Here is a 21,903-nt window from a genome sequence, read left to right on the forward strand (position 1 = left end):
AGGGCAGTAATTAATTAATTATTATTTTTTTGGTTAAGGAAGTGGACTTTTGCTCAGGCTATTCTAATTACAATTTACAACCCATAAGAAAAATCACATGAACCAAACAATGTTGCGAATGGAAGTTGGGGCCTCCAAGCTTATGTCTTTGAGCACATTGAACTCACCACGCGAGTGTTTTTTTATAAAGACTTGAATTGGATCAAGTGTCCAATTGGACTTACTCGTACAATGATGACACATATATCCAATAGTAGACACAGTCACATGATATCATCTAGATGAATCCAGTGCAACTTGTCACTAGATCCAATCCTTAATCCTTTTACAAAAATTACGTTTGCAATTTTGACTGATTCTCATAATGTCTTATACAACAATTGAGTTTACAACTTTTGCTAATTCTCATTTGGGAGTGCTAATTCATTACTTCGGGAGCACAATAAATATATGTTCCTCTCTCACATAATAGTGAAAGACTGAATATCACTAATTAAATTTTAAATTTACAGCAAGATTTACCATTCATATAAGAAGGAGTTACCATTTATGTAAGAAGTAGAGCACACATGTTTATCAAAAAAAGGAGAGCACACATTTATTGCTCTCTTAAGGCACTAAATAAATAAATAATTAGGTACACCTTGTCTAGACTTACCATTAACGTCACATTTTTGTCATTCAATAATAACTTCTCACCGCTGCTATATTGGTAAAAAAAAATTCTCCTTAAAAGTTTGTTTGAAATATATTTATTTTGCTAAAATAGAATATTTTTTTGCTAAAAGTACTGTAGATACAAATAAAAGTTAGCTGAAATAGTACAATAAAACTCATAAATAGTACCAAAAAGTACAGTAAAGCCCATAAATACTACAAAGAATAAGTTAAATAATAAAATAAACTAATTTTTTAATTTTTGACAAACCCGTGCTAAGTTGGGTAGTAAATTTGTAATATATGCCAGAGCCAGTACCCCTTTTGCCCTATCACTATTTAAGAGCCCGATTTTCAATATTTTCCCTATTATTTATTTATTTATTTACTCTCTCTCTCTCTCTTTCTCTGTCTCTTTGGGGCTTCACTTCAATTCGACGTTGTATTATATTTTCCCGTAAAACTAAATCCTCTGATTCATTCAATTCTCACACGGATCTATTCTCAATTCCCGCAGATTCTAGTAACAATATTTACCAGATCTGACTCCATTAGAGCCTCAACATGTTGAATTCGACAACGTAGTAGAACCAAGTAGGAGAGTAGTAGGGTTTTAGTTTAATCCTTTGGTTGTGCTTTCTAGCTTCTACTATGGCGGCTATGCAGAGAGTAGTGGCTGCGGCTCAGTCCAGCGTCAGCACCAGCGGCGGCGGTGGTGGTGGAGGAGGAGGAGGAGCAACCAGCTACGCCTCAAGCAAAGGCGTCGCCGTTTCTTGTGCTTCCGGCACCGCCGCAACTGAACTAGTCGTAATTTCCGATCAATTTCCGGTTGGACTTAGGGTTTTGGTTGTCGACGACGACGTCACTTGCCTCCGGATTCTCGAGCAGATGCTCCGCCGGTGCCGGTATCAAGGTCCGTCCGTCCGTCCATCTGTAGTCTTGTTTTTTTTTTTACTTAGTTTACCGATGGACAATTAGGGTTTCTTTGATTCTTTGGTTGGTGTAATTCGGTAAATTTGACTTGTTTGATTGGTCAGAGATGTAATTAATGCGTTTGGATTGTAGTTGTAGTTGAATTCGTTTGTCGTGAAGTTTATTTTGACTCTTCGATTAATTTTGTTTGGGGCTTTTATGCACTTTTCGTCGTTTTACTGCTTAGAGATTTGAATTTTAGTTGCTGTGTGTGTGTGTGTGTGTTAAATTCTTTTGATAAATAGGAATCACTGTTTTTTCTTCATGTTGAAGATTTGGGTGAAATGGGTTACTTCTGCTGAAGGCTTTTTGTGGGTTTGTTTTTAGTTTGCAATTGGGAAGTGATTTAATTTGAAATAGTGGATAATGAAGTTTACTTGCTATCTATTATGTACTGCTAGTGTGAAATGAGAGGCAAAAAAGTGAGGATAAGCGATGATGAGTTTGATCGAAGTGCCAAAGTTACTAAACTCTCTTTGATGCTTGAAATTATGACATTGCTAAGGAGTCAACATGGCTGATTTACCGTGAGCGTGAGGGACAGATCATTTGAGTTAGATTACATTTCATTGTATCAATTCTCTCGTGGTAGAAAGCTAAGAATTTTCGGAAGACAATTCTTTTATGTCACTTTCATGAAGTTTAATATGGTTAATTTAAGAAAGAAGTCATGTCCTTGATATCTGGAGACTATATCTGTTTGATGTTGTAGCTCATTTGACCTTGGAATGCTATGAAGTAGCTACAAATACTTGACTTGGCTTGATTAGAGCCCCATTCCTGATAGGCAATACTACATGTATAAAGTTATTGACTACCTTTTTTGTTTGGCACTAACCAGAATGGTTGGGAAATGGATGTATGATATGCTTCACAATTAATGAATAGAGCATGCTTGTGAGAATAATATGAAATTGTGTGTATGACTAACATGATTGTCAGTGATGTGATGTTTTGTGATTATTGTTGTCTTATGCCTCATTTTTTCATTGGTTGCAGTTACTACTTGCTCTCAGGCCACTGTTGCCTTGAATCTTCTACGAGAGAGGAAAGGGTGTTTTGATGTGGTGCTTAGTGACGTTCATATGCCTGATATGGATGGTTTTAAACTTCTAGAGCTTGTTGGGCTAGAAATGGATCTCCCTGTTATTAGTGAGTATCAGATTTCCTGCAGAAAAATGTGATAATTTTTTTATTATATATATTAACATGTCAATATATTATGTAGTGATGTCTGCTGATGGTAGAACAAGTGCTGTGATGAGAGGAATTAGACATGGGGCTTGTGATTATTTGATTAAGCCTATACGTGAAGAAGAGCTCAAGAATATATGGCAGCATGTTGTTAGGAAAAAATGGAATGAGAATAAAGAAGTTGAACATTCTGGTAGCGTGGAAGAGAATGACCGGCATAAACGGGGGAATGATGATTCAGAATATGCTTCTTCTGCTAATGAAGGAACAGACGGAATATTGAAAGCTCAGAAAAAACGGAGCAACGTTAAAGATGAAGATGATGGTGAACTGGAAAACGATGATCCGTCCACGTCAAAGAAACCACGTGTAGTCTGGTCAGTAGAACTCCATCAGCAATTTGTTAGCGCTGTGAACCAACTCGGACTTGATAGTATGACTTTCAACTAAATTCTTTTAGATTTTATGTTATTTTATTTTTATAATTTAAATTCTATTGATGTTGTATATTGTGGGATGGGGTAGTGACTGCAGTTCAATAGAGTATGTTCGGATATTTGATTTTATGTGCTTATTTCTCCATTCGATCCTTGTTGATTAGAACTTTGTGATCTCCATTTCAGAAGCTGTGCCAAAGCGGATTTTGGAATTAATGAATGTACCTGGTTTAACTAGAGAGAATGTTGCAAGCCATTTACAGGTTTGGTTCAGTCCTACTTATGCATATACATACATACATGCGTGCATGCATGCATATATATATATATATATATATATATATATATATATATATATATATCTTGGTAAACTGAAGTTTCATGAAGAACCAAAAGAAGTAGCAATAAGATCCCTCTTCTACAATTCCTTGACAAAATGAGGAATAGTAGAAATATTGCATATCTGTCTTCTATGCTTGCATGTGTTATCTTTTTGTTACACAAGAATAAAATAATATAGAGAAGTGGAAGCAAGAAAGAGAGAAGAACACAAGGGATTAGAGACTAGATAATAAAGCCCTAGCGGCTACATCTTTATTGTATACTCAGGTTGACAATTGCAGTGAACCCTTAATAGGGTATATATAGAGACTAGATACTAGGGTTAGCCCAACATGGGCTTTCAACATAACTAGGCCTTTTGGGCCATTACATCAAGATAAACCCAATGCCTTAACACTCCCCCCCAAGCTAGAGCATATAGTCATATAGGTCCAGCTTGTAACACACAATTGACAACTTACATGAAGAGGCTGAAAACAATGTGAACCAGCCAAAACTTGAGGGAACCGACCGTAAAATGAGATGAACCGGCTGAAGTTCTTCAATTCCAAACAAAGGTTATAGAGGGGTTAGGTTATCCTTATCATGGATAAGGGACAGCCAATACATATACCCAAAAAGCCAAAAATAAAACCAAACAATATTTGGATAGGGAATAGCCAAAACTTGTACACAAAAAACTCCTTATTCGCCAAACAAGTTTTATACTTATCCAGGATTAAGTTATCCTTATCTTGGAAAGGGAATAGCTTACACTGAACCAAACAGGGGTATTCCCTGTCAACTCTGACCAACAGCTAACACTAGCAGCTCCAGAACACGCTGGAAAACACTGAAAGGCGCCAGATCTGCCAAAAACAACTGGGGAGTGCTGAATCTGCCAAGACAAGCCAAAATCCACCAAAAAAACAATCCAACAACAAACACTGGATTCGACACCCACCATCAAGAACAAATGAGATTGAGAAAGGCATGTGGATCCAACTTTGATATTAATAATCTAAAATTTATGTTGAAACCAGTTTATAAGAGAAAAAGAATATAAAACACCATTGATGGTTAAACATTTGTAAAAGTGTATGATTTTTGCTTTAAAAAAAAATTATTGGTAAGTTGCCCACACATCTGGTGAGTCTCTAACCCGAGATTTCACCGTCCACCTTGCTCCTACAAGGGAAGCAAGTGCCATATGAGCTAAAGCTTATTGGTGGTAAAATTGTATGATTTTTGTCCTAGTTTAAACTGAATCCACATAAGTTCAAGTCTGATTGGTTCATGTTGGATCTTTTAATTGAAATTTGAATGTCAATTTGTGGGTTTGTGTTGATTCCTTAATAATATCTTTATAAACTTGAAATCTGACTGGATTGGTCATGATCTGAATTATTTACTTCCTTACTTTTCCTTTATGTAAGAAGACATGCAACTTGTAATGTGAGGGGTATATTGCAGCTATAACATCGTGTTTTAACATGCATATGATTTGCAACTGGATCCTACTCATTAAATGTTAATATTCATAATCCTGTATTACTATGTTGTCAATTTGCAGAAATTTAGGTTATATTTGAAAAGATTAAGTGGGGTTGCTCAACAACAAAGTGGAGTTTCTAATACCATGTGTGGACCTGTGGACCCAAATGTGAAACTGGGTTCACTTGGGCGATTTGACATCCAAGCTTTGGCTGCTTCTGGCCAAATTCCTCCCCAAACGCTAGCAGCCCTGCATGCTGAGCTTTTAGGTCGACCAACAGCCAACTTAATTCCAGGAATGGACCAGCCTACTCTTCTTCAAGCATCTGTACAAGGACCAAAGCGAATCCCCATTGAACATGGTGTGGCATTTGGTCAGCCTTTAGTAAAATGCCCATCCAATGTTTCAAAACACTTTCCACAATCAATGATTTCTTCTGTTGAGGATGTTTCCTCTGGATTTGGAGTGTGGCCATCTAATAACCTCAATACAGTTGTGCCTAGTAGCAATCTTAGTGGGCTGAGTACTCAGAATAGCAACATGTTAATGGATATATTGCAGCAGCAGCAACGACAACAGCAACAGTCACAGCAGCAGTCCATGCCCCCTGAGCCTAGCCGAACAATCAATGTGCAGCCGTCTTGCCTAGTGGTTCCTTCTCAGTCTGCCAGTTTTCAGGCAGGAAATAGTCCTGCTTCAGTCAGTCAGAATTGCAGCTTTAACAGGAATTCTGTTATTGATTACAGTCTTCTCTCGTCCCAGTCAAATAATTCCTTGGTCAATATTGGACACTTCTCTAATGGGGATCTGAAAACTACAGGCGCTCTTAGTGGCTACTCAGGCCCAGGTTCTATATCTCCTTCCGTATCGTCTTGCTCTGGAAATGCTGACAGTAGCATGGGTCGGCAAGTTCAAAGCTCGACCATTACATTTGGTAATGCCAGACAGCCTGGATTTGTTCCTAATATGCATGATATTCAGGGTTCATATGGTTCAAAAACAGGTGAAGTGCTTGATCAAGGACCTCTTCAAAATCTTGGATTTGTTGGTAAAGGGACTTGCATTCCAAGTCGTTTTGCAGTAGATGAATTTGAATCACCAATGGGCAACATGAACCATGGAAAATTGTTTATGGAGAACAATGGAATCAGAGTGAAGCAGGAGCCAAGTGTTGGTTTTATGGATAACACAAAAGTTGGCATACCAGTATTACAACAATTTTCGTCAAATGATATCATGAGTGTTTTTACGGAATAGGTAAATTGGTTTTTTACCTGGGGATTATCAACTTTTTTTAATGCTCTATGTATATATGCATACCAAATTTCTCGAAGTTTTATGCTTTTAAATAATCACTCTAATTGGGGGCCTCTTATTTTTTAAGCTGCCCAATTCCTTTTCTTTGATAGTCCTACATATTATTTATTTCTTTCCATAGTTACACGTGATGGGAGGACCATAATATGGCTTTTTAGTAGTTGCATTTGACTACTTGTTTTCTAATTAAGTAGTAGTTACTATATGAGAAACACACCCAAGACAAATTTATTGATTAATCTAATTTCTATAGATTGTCATGAATAGTTATATTTGTGCATGTTCTATAACATGCATGGACAATGTTTTCTTTTATTGATCATTGCATATGATACAAACTCATCAAGAAGCTACACACCCTGGCTTGTAGATTTGATCTTTACTAATATTGGTCTAATGTCTCAATTTTTATTTTGTTTCAACAGGGTTACATTGTATGGGTAGCTAGCGTCTTAACTCCCAAGGAGGGCCAATTGCTTCTTATCATCAAATGATCAGATGGATTCCTGTTAAAAAGTCTGTAATATGTTAGTATAGATCTGATTGCCACTGCCTGAACCAAACTCGGCTTCCTGTGGAGCCTCTTCAAAGGGATTCTTTATTTGGAAGGTTTCTCTGATGTGCTGGGGGCAGGTTTGCATGCATTTAGGAAAGTTTGATTACCTTTTAATTAGTCTCTAGGAAAAATAAGTTGTGTCAGACAACAGCTTGAATTGGTGTCCAACATGGTGGCATCTTGCCAGCATAATTGTGTAGTTATTCGGGTTTAAAATGTTAAATTCTCATTTATTTATTACACGTCAATCAGGTAGTTGTAAATATGTCTATTTTAATTTAATGAACTTAACCTTACTAAACCCGATTTGGCCAAAAATCTCAAAACTGAGAATTCTGTTGGGCAGTTTGCATTTGCAACCCGTTCGACTCGTCTGGTCAGCCTTGAAGCTGGCATCAGTGGATCAAGTTGGAGTCCTCAACTGTGTTGTTCCAACAGCATGGTTTGTATTGGTGGATTGCTATTGTTAACATTGCTCATAACTCACCAAATTGGTCGACCGATTTATATTTGAAGTTGATTTTTGCGTGAGATGGTTCAAATGCTTAGGTGTTTGAAGATATATTTTAAGATAAGTGATTTTGTGGTATTTAACTGAGATCATTCTCATCTGCTTTCAGCTGTTTTATCTCTCAGCCTATGACCTTGAAAATTAAAAATACAATTTTGCTTTGATAAAAGGCATTCCTCCATGGCTTCTTATTTCTTTTCTACCCTTCAGCAAGTCTATTGGTTGAAGCTCTCAACTTGCAGATGAATTTACTATTGTTCATTTAATTATAAATTCAGGGGAAATTCTCTTGCTTTAAAATATAATGTCAATGGCTCAATGCCTCTTCAGGTGTAATGGTACTTAGGCTCCATTTGGTTGGAGAGAGAGAATGCTGGGAGTATTTAAAAAAAAAAAAAATTTACAGTGTGTTTGGTTTAGAAGACGGAAAAGTGAGAGAATTGAAAATTCTTTTGTTTGGTTATAAGTATAACAATTTAATTTTTTTTTTCAACTACACATTATTTCTCATAAAAAAAAAAAAAACCGCACACAAATTAGAAAAAAAGGTATATATATATATATATATATAACTACGGTCAGTATATGGGTTTTATCCTTTATCCATAGATCTAGGACCAACAGACGTATAGGATGACGACAAAATAGGTCAGCTAATCTTGACTCACTTGACTTGGAAGGCCATTTTGAAGGGTAAATGTACAATTCAAGAGTTAGAGCCTCTTTTCTCTTATTTTTCCAAAATTTGCGGTCCGTGATATTTTTTTCCCCCTCTTTTCTCTCTTGAACCAAACTAGGGAAAACAATATTTTCTCCCTATTTTCTTTTTACTCTTTTCCATCCCTCCACCAAATAGAGTGTTTGTCATTTCTAGTGAGATTCATACTCATGCACTTGCTAAATGACTTAGTTAGCTCCCTAGATCTCCCCTTTGAGACTTGACCACAAAGCCACAGCTCATTTGATCTCATACTCAATAAGCTATGTCCGATTACTCGACGTGAAAATTGACTTTGACACCAAATATTAGGAATCTATAGGTAGAGCTCACCCTTGAAAAATAGTTTTTAAGGAGAGAGTGCCCAAGAGTTTAAGAATACATGATTAAGCTTGTACTTAATCCATATGAGACGCTAGGATCATAACACTCTTTATATATATATATATAGGTGAATAACTGATAGTACAATAACAACACAATGTAAAGATCCAAATGGTTTCGTTTTTGTGTTTCAGTAATAAAGATAAGTATTATTTAAGTAAAAAAGATGAAATAAAGTCACATTTTTTTTTGGTTGATAATTATTATGATATAAAGCCAATTATCTTGGGATTTAATGGCATTTTCATCTTCTAAAATACAGGATGGTTAGTACTTAGGAGACTTTTATTCTTGAGAAATTATGTGAAAGCTATATAATATTAAAAGGACTTATAGATTTTTTATAACGTAGAAGATAATTGCTGTGGACGTGAATTGATTCCTTGTTGATTTAACCCGCAAATCAAAAGATTCCTTGTTGAGCCGTTATAACAAGCTAAGAACTAAGATTAGGACAAAATATTACCACCAAACATTTGGACTTTGGAGTTCTTTAATAAGCAAAAGAATTCAAGCTACAAAAAACAAGATGCTAATAGAATTTTAATTATTTATAAATGAAAAATTATACATGTGGACTAATTTTTGGGTGGTTGATGTGCAAGGTGTTGTCTACACTGCACTCCAATCCAATCCCCAACTAGTGTGTTTCCGAACTCTTCCTATTTTCTTTGAGTAACAGAGAAAAAGAAATGCTTAATGTTGCTTTCACAAGGCACTTAAAAATTAAGGGTTTTTTTTTTTTTTGTTGAATTAAAAATTAATGGTTTGGTTAATATAGGACAATTGTTAATAGAATATTTTATGAAAGTTTTGATAGCACTTTTACAAGGAATATAAAAAGTTTTAAAAAATTCTGTTTATCATTAGAATTTTTTTTATATAAGAAAAGAAAAAAAGTAACAACTGTGATACTTTCCTCATAAAAAAAATTCTAATAATAGTTTCTAAACCAATCATTTTAGACCATTTGTTGACTTTTATTAAAAATCAAAATACTGTGAACCCTCATAAAAATGAGTGTAATACTTACACACTGAATACAAGATTGCATTCACACGGTATACTTACACATTGTATACAAGATTGTATATACAATTACACACTTATACCTTGTATACACAGTTGAAACTGTGTCTTAAAAACAAAATTTCAATTATAATTGTGAAATTATTTTTTTAAAAAACACGATTTCAACTGAAGTGTAACTTAATTAACATCTCTTCCAGCACAAAATACTTAGAGTAAGAAAAAATGTTCAAATTACAATGTTAACGTAATAACGTGACTATCTTAATAAAATTAAATAAAAAATAAAAAAACCTAGTGTGTACAACGTGAGTAACAATAATTATAGTTTCTTTAAAGATACAGACTAACCATGTGCCAAGTCCAACTTACCTTGCGGACTTGTTCCTGTCCATATCAGTCCTACTTTTACCTTTTCCAATCCAATATTTCATGAGGCTCTACTACTGCCTCGCCTTTCTTCGTCTTTTTAGTACTTCTTTAACAAAGTTCCGTTCTGTCAACGCAACTCTCACTTCCCCTTCATACTTCATCATACCCCCATCATCTATCTATCCTGAAAAAACCAGATTTTGAAGTTTTGAAACTATCAAGTTAACATTTTTTAAATTGAGTTTTGAGTCAAAAAGTGCTTTTTATTCCCACTTTCAAAACATCGCAAAAATAAAATTATCTCTTCCTTGAACCCCCCACATGGAGAAAAACCAAGAAATGGCACTGACCCAGATGAGGAAGTCAGTTGAGAAGCTTGGCTCTTCCACTGAGGTAAACCAATCTGTTCCTTTCTTAAACCATACAAGCTTCAATTTTTAATGTTGGGTTTGTCTTTGACAGGGGTATGGGAACCCAACACTTATGAGGTTCTTGATTGCAAGGTCAATGGACCAAGACAAAGCAGCCAAGATGTTTGTCCAGTGGCAAAACTGGAGGGCTGCAATAGTGCCCAATGGGGTCATTTCTGAATCTGAAATTCAAGATGAATTGGAACCCAGAAAAGTTTATCTACAAGGTTTATCAAAGGATAAATACCCAGTGATGATTGTCAAAGCAAGCAAGCATTTCCCTTCAAAGGATAATGTCCAATTTAAGAGTAATTATTTTAGTTTTACGCTTTTATTTTTTGGTTAAATTTATAATTGAATTAGTTTATATTTTGTCTTGACATAGTTATAATTAATTCTTCTTCCTTTTTTTATTAACTTTGATTAATTGCATTCTTGTTTAGTCAGTGCATTGATGCCTTTTAGTCCAATTTGTCCCATCTAGGGACCATAATGTATAGTATATGTACCATAAGAGAAAAGTTCCAGCATAGAATATTAATGTGGGTTGGACAGATTGTACTGTGTCACCTGGTTTGGTGTCCTAGACTCATGGGACCATATAGTAGTTTTGTTTTTTTGGACGGTGTCATTGGCCTTTCATTATTAGATTATTTATGAAAAATTCTGGTACCACACCATTGGCCACAACTCGCCCCATTGGCACCAGAAGTGCTCATTATTTATGAGTGAGGTAGTTACTAGTTACCTTTTTTTATGGGCTTAGGATGTTTACCACCAAAAGGCAATTATGTTGTTATGGTCGCAATCATGAAGTCATCAGAACCTCTCCCCAACGATTGTTTGTGCTTGGAAAAGGTTAGGAACGTGGAATCCATCAATATAAAAATGAGTCAGATGGCCACTGACAAGGAAAAGTTCCTATAGTTAGAAATCACTAATTAGATAAAATTTGGTGTTAAAGATTGATCAAAAGATAGGACCACTTATTTAGAGGTGTGGTGGGCCTAATGATGTTCCCATGTCACCAAAAGGGATGTCTTATTGGCAGCTCACCTTGTAGCATGCATGCATTGCTCTCTTTTTTTCTTTTTTCTTTTTCTTTTTCTTTTATATTATTACATTTTTTTCCAAAAAAAAAAACTAAATATTTATGTAACCTGAGTGACCTTGTTTGTGTATGTGTACTGTGTACATGTGTTGTTTTTGGTAAGATACATGCACATTTGGTGTGTCTTGAACCCACTTATTCATATATTTATATTTTAAAAGATATTTATAACATAATTTAGAGTTTGCAACATCATGCCTTCTTTTGATTCTTGATTTTGGTAACCTGCATGGGTATAACAGTTGACTGAGGCTCTGGCTTCAGTTCAGAACCAGAGGTATTTGCTCAACTCTCTTAGACTGCTAATGCATGTGGGTTACAAATGATTATGTGCATGGAGCATGGTATAATAATAAAAAAGGAAAAGAATCCCGATTTTTATAATGCAAAGGGAAGGCAACTCCAATATCTGATTTTGGTGCACGAAAAATCAGGTTTCTACTTTGTTCTGGCAATGCTTCTTGTTTTCCATTGATCAACCATCTTAAACAATTATCGTTTTGCAACAAGTTTGCTTGTTTAATTCAATTTCCCTCATGTTGGTCAAATTCCTCCCCCACATTATTTGAGGTCAGGTAAACTGGGAATGTACCATGTCTCACACTTGAAATAGTTTTTGAAGCTGCAGCCTATAATGTTTCTTATTGTAACATCTTGGGCACATTGATCTCAAAGTTCTCATGTCAACTCTAGATATCACGAATTAGGATAACTATGGTCTTGTATGGTCTTCTAATGATGGCCAGTCATTCAATGGTTGATTAATTTTCAGAAGTAAGCCACATGGAACAAAGTCATGAACATAGGAAACAAATTTTGTTTGTTTGTTGTGTTTACTTTATTTTGAAGATTTGTCATCTCCCCCATCCCCTTCTCTAAATAATAATTTTAGTTCAAGATTACTATCAATGGATATTGGGGACTGATGGTTTGAATCCCCAAATTACAGCCTTGATAAACCAGTCATTGTGTACTGATAAGCAAATGACAAACATGAATAGAATGTAAATAATCATATATTTGGATTTCCTTGGAGGAGTCTTTCCTTTAAATAGAAACTGTTGGATAATAAATACTTTTGTTAATTTTGTTTTGCCTATTGGTGCAGAATTCGTGGTTCATCTGCTAGACAAAACTATAGCAAGGTACAACCCCATTTTCTCTAACATTGATATGTGCTTACAAATAATTAGAAGGGTAACATTTGAAGTGAAGCTGTTTGGAGGCATGATTCCAAGGATTTTCTTTGACCAAAAGGCAATTTTGATCCCTAAATTATGTGTCAAACACCAATTTGGTCCTTCTATCGATTGCTTCAATTTAGTCCTTTAAGTCAAAAAGCCAGCTCAATTTAACCTCTATCACGTCTTACCATCACTATGTGAAAGACAATTGCTGATGTAACAATTTTTTTTTATGCGCATGTCTGTTGATGTGGCATATTAGGCCTCATGGTCTCACAAAATCAAAATATATGGAGACGTTAATCAACTATTTAAAAAACATTAAAATAGATAGAAGACATTATGGTACCTACTGTGCATGTCATGTGTCTCCATATGTTACCAGAATACAAAAGAAGTATGCCACATCAGCAGTCGTCATTTGCATAGTGAGTCAGTGATGATAATTTAAGGTAAAAATAAAATTGAGGCATGTTTAATACTTCAGGGACTAAATGGAAACATGCACTCTATGGGTTTTGAACTCTTGAGTGACCCTCTATACTGTTCCTAGGAAGAGCAGGAGCTCATTAGCAATAGTGGAGGTAATTGTTTTGAGCAGGATTGCAATTAAAGGCCAGTACATCTTTGAAACTGCTCATAGATTTTATTATCAATGTAAGGATTGGATTGAAAATAATTGTAACAAGTATAGAGATAAAATCCATGCTTGGTGTAAATGTTACTTGAAACATGGTGTATATTTATGTGCGAGAGCAGAGGGAAAGATCCATATTCTGCAAAGTAGCATGTGCCGTTGAAGGGGTCTTGTAAGTGTGCTATATGTGCTAGATTGCCTGAAAGAACTCCAGAATGGGCGGGGAAATTTAAAATTTTAATTTCATTCATTGGCAAGTGTAGGACATATTTTCATGTAGAACAATAGAAATGAGTTTATATTATCTAAAATGAGAATCTGTAAGTATAGCAGTTAGATTAAGTTGTTAAAAGTTTGGCTCTGCCCTAGAAGTGATCCTTGTTACAGATATTTAGCATTGGCATGTCAAGCAGTGCCGAAGTTCATATTGTATAATTGTATCCATGACCTTACCCTCCATCACATACTGCACTTACTTTAATATGCCTTTTTTCCCCCCTATAATTTTACTATTTCTGGAGATAGCAATTCATGTGGTGTTTTGGTTTGTCTATTTCAGTTCTTTCAAAGGAAGAGAAATTGGTAATGAAAAGTTGATTGGCATTCTTGACCTACAGAATATTGGATATAAGAACATTGATGCGAGAGGATTGATCACTGGATTTCAATTCCTACAGGTGATTGTAATCTTCTTTCTTTCTGCATCAGCATATTGGCATATCCTGTTCCTTTTCTCCAGATTTTGCCCTTCTCATGCCTTTTTTTTTTCTTCTTATTCCCTTATCTCATTTACTACCTCTAGACAGTAGACTATATCTAGGCCAAACTTTTTTACAATTTACACCCACCTTGGGCTTGGTCATGTACTGCCCCAATTTTTAAGCCTATGCTGGAATGAACAAAGGCTTGCAGCTTTCAAAAGCCTTTGATCTATTAAGGGAAATACTGGAATAGATATCAGTTTATACCCATCTAAAGGTTAAGGGTTTCGTAATTAATGGAAAGAAGCTTTCCCTAAATGCCTGTGGTCCATTAAAGGCACCACTTGATGAAAGATTAAATCTTGTTTGATGCTGTGTGATGCAACATCGATGCTTTCCCCCCCCCCCCCTCCCCCTTTTGTTGTTGATATTTGCGTTTACATTATCCTAAACTTCTTTGTGTAGGCTTACTACCCTGAACGTTTAGCAAAGTGCTTCATTCTACACATGCCACGATTCTTTGTGAGCGTTTGGAGAATGGTTTCTCGTTTCCTTGAGAAGGGTACATTGGAAAAGGTATGTGATACATGTTAACAACTAAGTTGCATAAACTCAATGACTTGTATGCTTGAGAATGGAAACTGTTGGCTAATATGCCTTATTCAGAAATGGAAGTCAGTGTGTTGGTATGCCCACAAAGAATGTACCAACATTATATGTATAATGCGTTGAAGAGTTAAATATTCTGAATAAATAAATTTACTTTTGCGAAAAAATTGATACATTGCTGGAGTCTGCATATTCCAAAATTTTCAAAAAGATGGGATATTGTTGACCAAATTCTATGTTTATATTAAAATTCTAAATAAATTGGCTGTGTTTGGGATGATTGCAGATTGTGATTGTTACCAATGAGGATGAAAGACAAGATTTCATAAAGGAAGTTGGTGAGGAAGTCCTGCCAGAAGAATATGGGGGGCGAGCAAAGCTTGTAGCTATTCAGGATGTTGTACTAGCCCATTAGGGGGTTGATTCCACAGATAGATGTAGGTGGCTGCTATTGCAATAACAACTCTTACTAATATCATGCATAAATGATACTATTGTTGAAATAACAGGTGGTGGCTACTCTCGACCTAATCTCTTTTTGCTATAAGCAGCAATTAGTAGTTATATGAGGCCCCAATGTCTTAAAGTTTCCCAAACATTCCATTAATACTGTATTCAAGCAGCAAAATGGCTTCAGCTTGATATTGTGCTTCATTCCATCTGGTTAAAGGGCTGATTTTCTGCTTAAAATTGATTTGGCTAAACCATATAAATAATGCAACCATCAGTTTTATTTTCTCACAACTTGTAAATATTGTCAACTTGTGTGTTCTTCTTGTTTTTAGCCTCTCTTTCGAATTTTGTATTGGTTCTCTGTTTCTGCATAGTTTCTTTCTTCTTGTAAAGTGATTAAGCAAATACTTAGGAATGGGAAGTAGTTTCATGCTTGGTTGAAATTTTTTTTTAATTTTCTTTGATAGAGGAGGTCCATGGGGGTAATTGAGTGGATAGAATTTGACTGTATTGAAGTGCATTAGTGTTTTAATAATGTGTAGAGACTTTGCCCCTAGTAATTTCCAAATATAATCCAAAGGCTAAGATTTTAGACATTTGCAAAATTGGTGGTTGAGAGAGTGAACATTTCATTGTTGCATATTAAAATTATGTCAATGTTGATGGTCAAATATTCTCTTACATTTTTATTTAAAAAAAAAAAAAAACACTTCCTGATCGCTTCATTTTTATTAGTTTTCTTAACAAAATATTGTGCTTTGCATTGCAAGATTGTTTTAGGAATTTTGCACCAAAATGTATCATGATCTGTGGATCATCTTTGTTGTATACAAATGGACAATCGGCAACATGTACAAGAATAGAATAATTTTACTTTTTTTTTTTAAACTAAAAAAATTAACAATAGGAATAATTTAAATATTATCAATTAATCAGAAGAGAGTTATGGACCAATAATTTAGCTGGCCATGTTGTTAACACGTTCTCAAGTTGTAAGTCTTTAACGTATGCTCGATCTGCAGTTTATTCTCAAAAAAGTCTTAAAGGATAGCTGAGGTCAACTCTTCGGTTCGAACCAGACAACTGTTCACTTATCAGTTTAGAGCTCCGGCTTCCAACTTCCAAGATACAGTATCACAAGCACGTGACGGTATCTTACATCAAAATCCGAAATTCAGATTTATTTTATTTATTTATTTATGTCTATTAACTCTATACGCATCATGATCTCCTGCACTCAATTTCACAGTAAGCCAAAGATCTCATAGGCAACCTAGACATACAGGAGTGTTTTTTTTTTTTATAGGAAACGCGAAACTCTTATCCCATAATTAAGCAACCTTTGTTACAGCTATGTCTTGAGCACAAGCCTGCTCTATATGGCTCGGACAAGACTCCATCCATGCAACATAGCTATTTAAAGACTTTGCGTACTGTGCGAGCATATGGGCAGGGACATGAGCTGAACCAGCTTCTTTGCTGCTGGATGCCATCCACGATGAAGTGAATCAAAGAGCTCGGCGTTGAAACACCCTGGGCTGCGTTGTATAGTTCCAGCGAATCGGTCTCAATAACCACATCTCGTACGCCTATATCACGTGCAAATCGCATACCGACCTCCATGGCTTTGGCTTCTGTCGCAAGAGCATCAAGTGGGCCCGCCATGCGGCCATGGGGCTACTCAATGCAGCTATAACACAACCCGCACTGTCACGGATCATCACTCCCAACCCCACCTTCTTCTGGCTTGAAAACACAGCTCCATCTATATTGATTTTATAATGCCCCTGCCTCGGTGTCCTCCATTTGACTGGTTCTTGGCTCGCTGCTTCTGTCTTCGTCAGCCCTTGATTGGCCAACTGAAACTCATCCATCAAACCGAGAGCATGCTTCAATGTGGTCCTACCAGGCTTGCCCGAGCCACCTGTGCGTACAACATTCCTCTTTTTCCAAATACCCCAGCACACGGACACAAACTTCTCTGCTAATCCCGGTTGCGAGACCTCATTCCTCTGTAGCGCTTCCATTACATCCAAAAAACTCCAGTTCGGTCCAATAGCGAAAGGAAGAGTAAACTTACTCGAGTTCCACACTTCCCGGGCGTGAGGGCAAAACCAGAGAATGTGAAAGAGGTTTTACAGGAGTGTTTTCTATTGTTCTTTAAGCAATAGCTTTCAATATATAAATAACATTACATATTTTTTAACCCACATGCTTTATTTTTAACATTACAAAAAATCTCTTATCAAATGGCTCATATTTAACTATGAGAAGTATTAATTGCACACACAATTTCACACTCGTCAGTACACCCCGCCAAAAAAAAAAAAAAAAGACAGTATTTGTAACAATGGGGAGGAACCATTCCATAACAAAGAAATCTTTTTTGTGTGGACAGGGATAATAGAAGGCATAGGCCCACTTCATAGTGGAAGCCAAGACATCCCGTCTAGTAGCAAAAAATTATGCAAATAAATTGTGAAAGAGATGGTCTTCATGTCATCAACCAATACAAACTTCAAAATCATCACGAGTGACTTTCCCTCATTTCTCATCAGTCCAATGTAAATATTATTGATAGGATTAAGTTTATTTTGAATACTTTGTTGATTCAGATTGGGTTGTAGTTCATGCATTTAGGAAAACGGACGTCGCACACAACATTTCAAGATGGGCTCTTTTTAAATAATTTCATTGGAAAGATCCCCATCTCCTTTATACGTTATTTTTTTTATTAGGATTTCAAGAGTGGAATGAGCCCAATTCCACAGTATAAATATTGAATAGGTTAAAATTCTCATATGAGTTAGAAATAAAGAGTTTCTTTTTAAAAAAGAAGAAAAAAAAAAAAGAGTTACATTATTTTGCCTATATTTGTAATCCATTATTTACAATTTTTGAAATTCAAGAAAAAAAAAATCATTTGAATCCAGTAATTCCAATAAATTCTAAAATGTATGTTTATTTATGAATTTATTTAAATAGTTTTGATTTATATATTAATTGATACAATTACGTTAAAATATTCAATTGAAAAATGATATTCTATAAATTTTTGTAGAGGGATTTAGATTGGATCCAAAGCTTCAATACGTTGTAGTAGATTTCATCCCATTCCGGTCCAAAAAAAAAAAAAAAACCATTCTAGTCAAGTTCTATTTTTTTAATGTTTTAAAAAAAAAAAAATTATAAATGAAAACTATTTTGCTTTGTTTTGATTTGATTTGATTATTATTATTTTATTAATTATTAATACATACTAGCCGTATACTCACGCGATGCGTGGAAATATAAAATAAAATTTAATGAGATGTAATATATAATAGATGTGGGAAAAAGTTTGATTGAATTACTCCTAACAAAAAGATAATAAACTTGGTCTCTCAAATAAACAGAAAGTTGCTCATATATGTGGATTGAATTGCCATAATTTTTTTCACATTATAGTTGTGGGGGGAGGATTTATTCCAAGCCTACAAGCAGTTTGTCCGCTTTGGGGCCGAAGGACCCGCACGGCTTTGTTTCTTCAAGTGACATGAGCAGTTTTTGAGACTTGCTCCCACATCGAAGAAAGATGCACCCCACTCATGCCTTATAAGCTTTAGCTGAAGGCAAGAGTGTACCACTACAACACATGTCAAGGATACTCTACATAAACTATTTAGCCTCTCTCATTACACGAAAATATGGATTGAATTAATGGATTCACTACACGAAGAAATCAGAATCACTACTAAGACCTAATCCAAATACTTAAAATGAACAGACCCATACATAACCCATAACACAAAAGAGGTAGAGCTCCAATTAAAAAACCTAGCAATCAAAAATTCAACATCCTAAAAAAAATCAAGTAGAAAGAAAAATCAACATAACAATCCCCCACGCCACAGCATGAAAGAGGTACTACCAAAATTGAAAAAGGATTAAAAAAACATCAATCAAAAGAAACAATACAATTAATCTAATCCTTACACTAAATTATTATGAAACTGGGATTTAGAAATACCTGAACTGAATCATCTAGCTTCTGTCAGTCTTAATATACTGTAAGGAGAGGAAGAGACAAAGGAAGGAAGAGAGAGAGAGGCTACTGTTAGAAAGCCGAAATATGAAGATTTGAAACTGTCTTTGGAAGGGAGAGAGGCTAGCATAAGGAGTGTCAATGTTCGACTCAACTCGTGAACACGACACGAACCCGACATGGATTTTTGCGAGTTAGGATTGTGCCTTAATGGATTTGGGTCATAAACGGATCAACTCGAAAGTGACACAATAAGAAACGTGTCATAAGCGGGTCAACTCGCACAACCTGCAATAGACACGTTTGACACGCTAATTTATTTGTGTCAACCCGAAATGACCCATTTAATATAACTTGTTTAACTTGTATAACAAATAAATATTCATTTTATTTTAGATTTGTCAAATACTTTTTATATCCAACATATATTTTAAATTTAAACAAAAAAGTGAGTAATTACAAAATTTTAAAAGGGATATTGTATGGACCTCACCCCCCGTCAAGCCCAATCGTCCTGAGGCCCATGAAGACTAACTCGTATAAGAGCCCCGCACTAATCACACATGGTAATGCCCATGCCATCCGAGGGGTTTGAGCTCGGAGTGCTCGAAGCAGCTTGTGGCGTGCCCTTGCCGAGCACAGAACTTACTGGCGGGGTTGGTCCCAACGCCACTATCGTTTTCTCCCTCCCATCACCAAACATCCACTTAGGCGAAACGGTATTGGACTTCCCTTCCATTGCCTAGGGAACGCCCCTGCCAAGCATCAAATCTAGCGGTGGAGTCAGTTCCAATGTCACTGCCACCTTCCCCACTCATTATTAAACCTCCACTTAGGGGAAAAGGTATTGGACCTCTTATTCCACCCACTAGGGGAATGATGATGATCACTCCACTAACCTTCACTATAAATAGGCAAGGGGAACTCAGTTGGGGGGCTGGCAATTTCAGAGTGGAAAGACTAGAGAAAGTAATACTGATCATCCCCAAGGAAGAAAGGGGAGTGTTATTGAGAAAAGAGGGGAGACTCAGGAAACACGGGAGCCGAGCATAGCGCAACCCGTGGTAGGAAATCCAAAAACCCACCATACAAATAGATTGTGAGCCCAAACTCCCCTTAGGCCCAGCAGCCTTATTTTGGAATGTACAGATATAATTGGAAATTGAAACTTTACAAACCCTAGATCTCTAAACCCTACAAACCCTAAATCTCTAAACCTTCTTATAAATATCTAATTTTTATTTTATTTTATTTTAGCCTTACTACTCACTCTACTATCTTATAATCTCATGCCCAATTCTCAAACACAAAATCTCAAACCGGTTATTGTTCTCTCTCTCTCTCTGTGGATGATAATCGTAGTCATAGTCAGGATTAGTCTACTGTTTACACTAATTTTTTCAATATTGGTACTTATCATTTGGCGAGTTCTAAAAATATTATATTATTGTTGAACTATATTATTTTTGTTAAACTATGTTTTTTTGAATTTGGGTTGAAGTGTATGCACTTCTTTTAGAGTGTAAAGAACTTATTTCTATATGAATATTATATTTTTGTTGAATTATATTATTTTGAATGTGGATTGAAGACTTGAAGTGTATGCACTGCTTTTGGAATGTAAAAAAAATTATTTTTAGATGGATGTTATATTAAATATTATGCCAGTTGAAATGAGTTGTGTCATATTTGTGTCAACCTAACACGACTCGTTTATTAAGCGTGTCAAATGGGTTGAGTTAGGTCAACTCGCCTTATTAACAGGTTGGGTTGGGGTTGAAGGATTATGACACGATTATTAAATGGGTTGGGTTAGGATTGAGCCATTTAGTCGAATACCTCTACCTCAACACAACGCGAACCCGACATACTAACCCGAATTGACACCCCCACTGGCATTAGCAAGTTGAAGGGTTGTCATTGAAAAATAGGAGCGTTGAAGGGTTGTTTTTTGAAACTGTGAAACATAGTAAACCAAAAGGTTGGGAGACAGAAAGGCCATGAAACACAGGCTTGGGGTTGGGTTTGGGCTTTATGGTGGAATTAAAGCAACAAAGATTGGGCTTTATGGTGGAGACAGGGCTAGCAATTATTTTCTTTTTATAGTATTTTAACATTTAGGAAAAGTATTTTAAAATTGTAGGAGAAATTCAGGAAAATTGATGGTAATGACATGGCTACTGATGTGATTCAACGTGAGCGTAGTAACATTAAATGCTACATTGCTACGCTTCAACTTATAGATTAATATAAATATAGATGAGAATTAAATATGTAATTGTGCTCATATATATATTAGTAGTGATCTCATAATAATACACTAGAATTGATGAATGCTGAAAAAATCCATTTCAATAAGCAAATCAGAACAAATAAAAATAGAATTAACAACATTGTTCAAGTACATTGAACTCGTTTTGGTCATATCATCATATTGATGGATCCAATCCAATGCAGTGTCACACTTGACTCAAACTTTGCCCTTATAGAATATCAAATTTAAGTGGCCAAGAGCCTTGTAGTACCTACTGATTGGCTTGTCCTCTTGGTGTTTTTAGAGGAGACATCCAAGGCTAAGAGCCCCGTAGCAACACCTCTTAGTATTTCGAAAATAGACATTCAAGATTTAAATCCTTCCTTGCAGTTGCAATTATCAAAATTTAAAAGTAAAAATAAAAGAAACATCTAAAGTTCAAGAAAAATACTTACATAATCCCAAAGCTCTCACATAGGAGGTAGGCCCTATGAGGGGACCCATATGTGAAGCCCACTCTCTATATAAGAGCCAGAAGCTGGAGCACTACTTTGGGA

At 35.7% G+C, this 21,903-nt stretch overlaps 2 protein-coding genes across 2 annotated transcripts; both read left to right on the forward strand.

Moving 5' to 3' along the window:
* Positions 1 to 1,026: 1,026 nt before the first annotated feature.
* LOC142628211 (two-component response regulator ORR21) lies at positions 1,027 to 7,250 on the forward strand. The gene is made up of 6 exons (XM_075802266.1): positions 1,027 to 1,570; positions 2,629 to 2,781; positions 2,858 to 3,256; positions 3,447 to 3,523; positions 5,155 to 6,333; positions 6,819 to 7,250. Exons 1-5 carry the CDS (start codon positions 1,309 to 1,311, stop codon positions 6,331 to 6,333), a joined length of 2,070 nt encoding a protein of 689 aa, XP_075658381.1. The 5' UTR covers positions 1,027 to 1,308; the 3' UTR covers positions 6,819 to 7,250.
* Positions 7,251 to 9,966: 2,716 nt separating this feature from the next.
* LOC142627126 (CRAL-TRIO domain-containing protein YKL091C) lies at positions 9,967 to 15,359 on the forward strand. Its single transcript, XM_075800924.1, has 6 exons — positions 9,967 to 10,356; positions 10,426 to 10,681; positions 12,593 to 12,629; positions 13,865 to 13,982; positions 14,472 to 14,582; positions 14,902 to 15,359. Exons 1-6 carry the CDS (start codon positions 10,285 to 10,287, stop codon positions 15,028 to 15,030), a joined length of 723 nt encoding a protein of 240 aa, XP_075657039.1. The 5' UTR covers positions 9,967 to 10,284; the 3' UTR covers positions 15,031 to 15,359.
* Positions 15,360 to 21,903: the final 6,544 nt, after the last annotated feature.

This window comes from Castanea sativa, chromosome 3 (assembly GCF_040712315.1).
Source record: "Castanea sativa cultivar Marrone di Chiusa Pesio chromosome 3, ASM4071231v1".
Classification (NCBI taxonomy): Eukaryota; Viridiplantae; Streptophyta; class Magnoliopsida; order Fagales; family Fagaceae; genus Castanea; species Castanea sativa.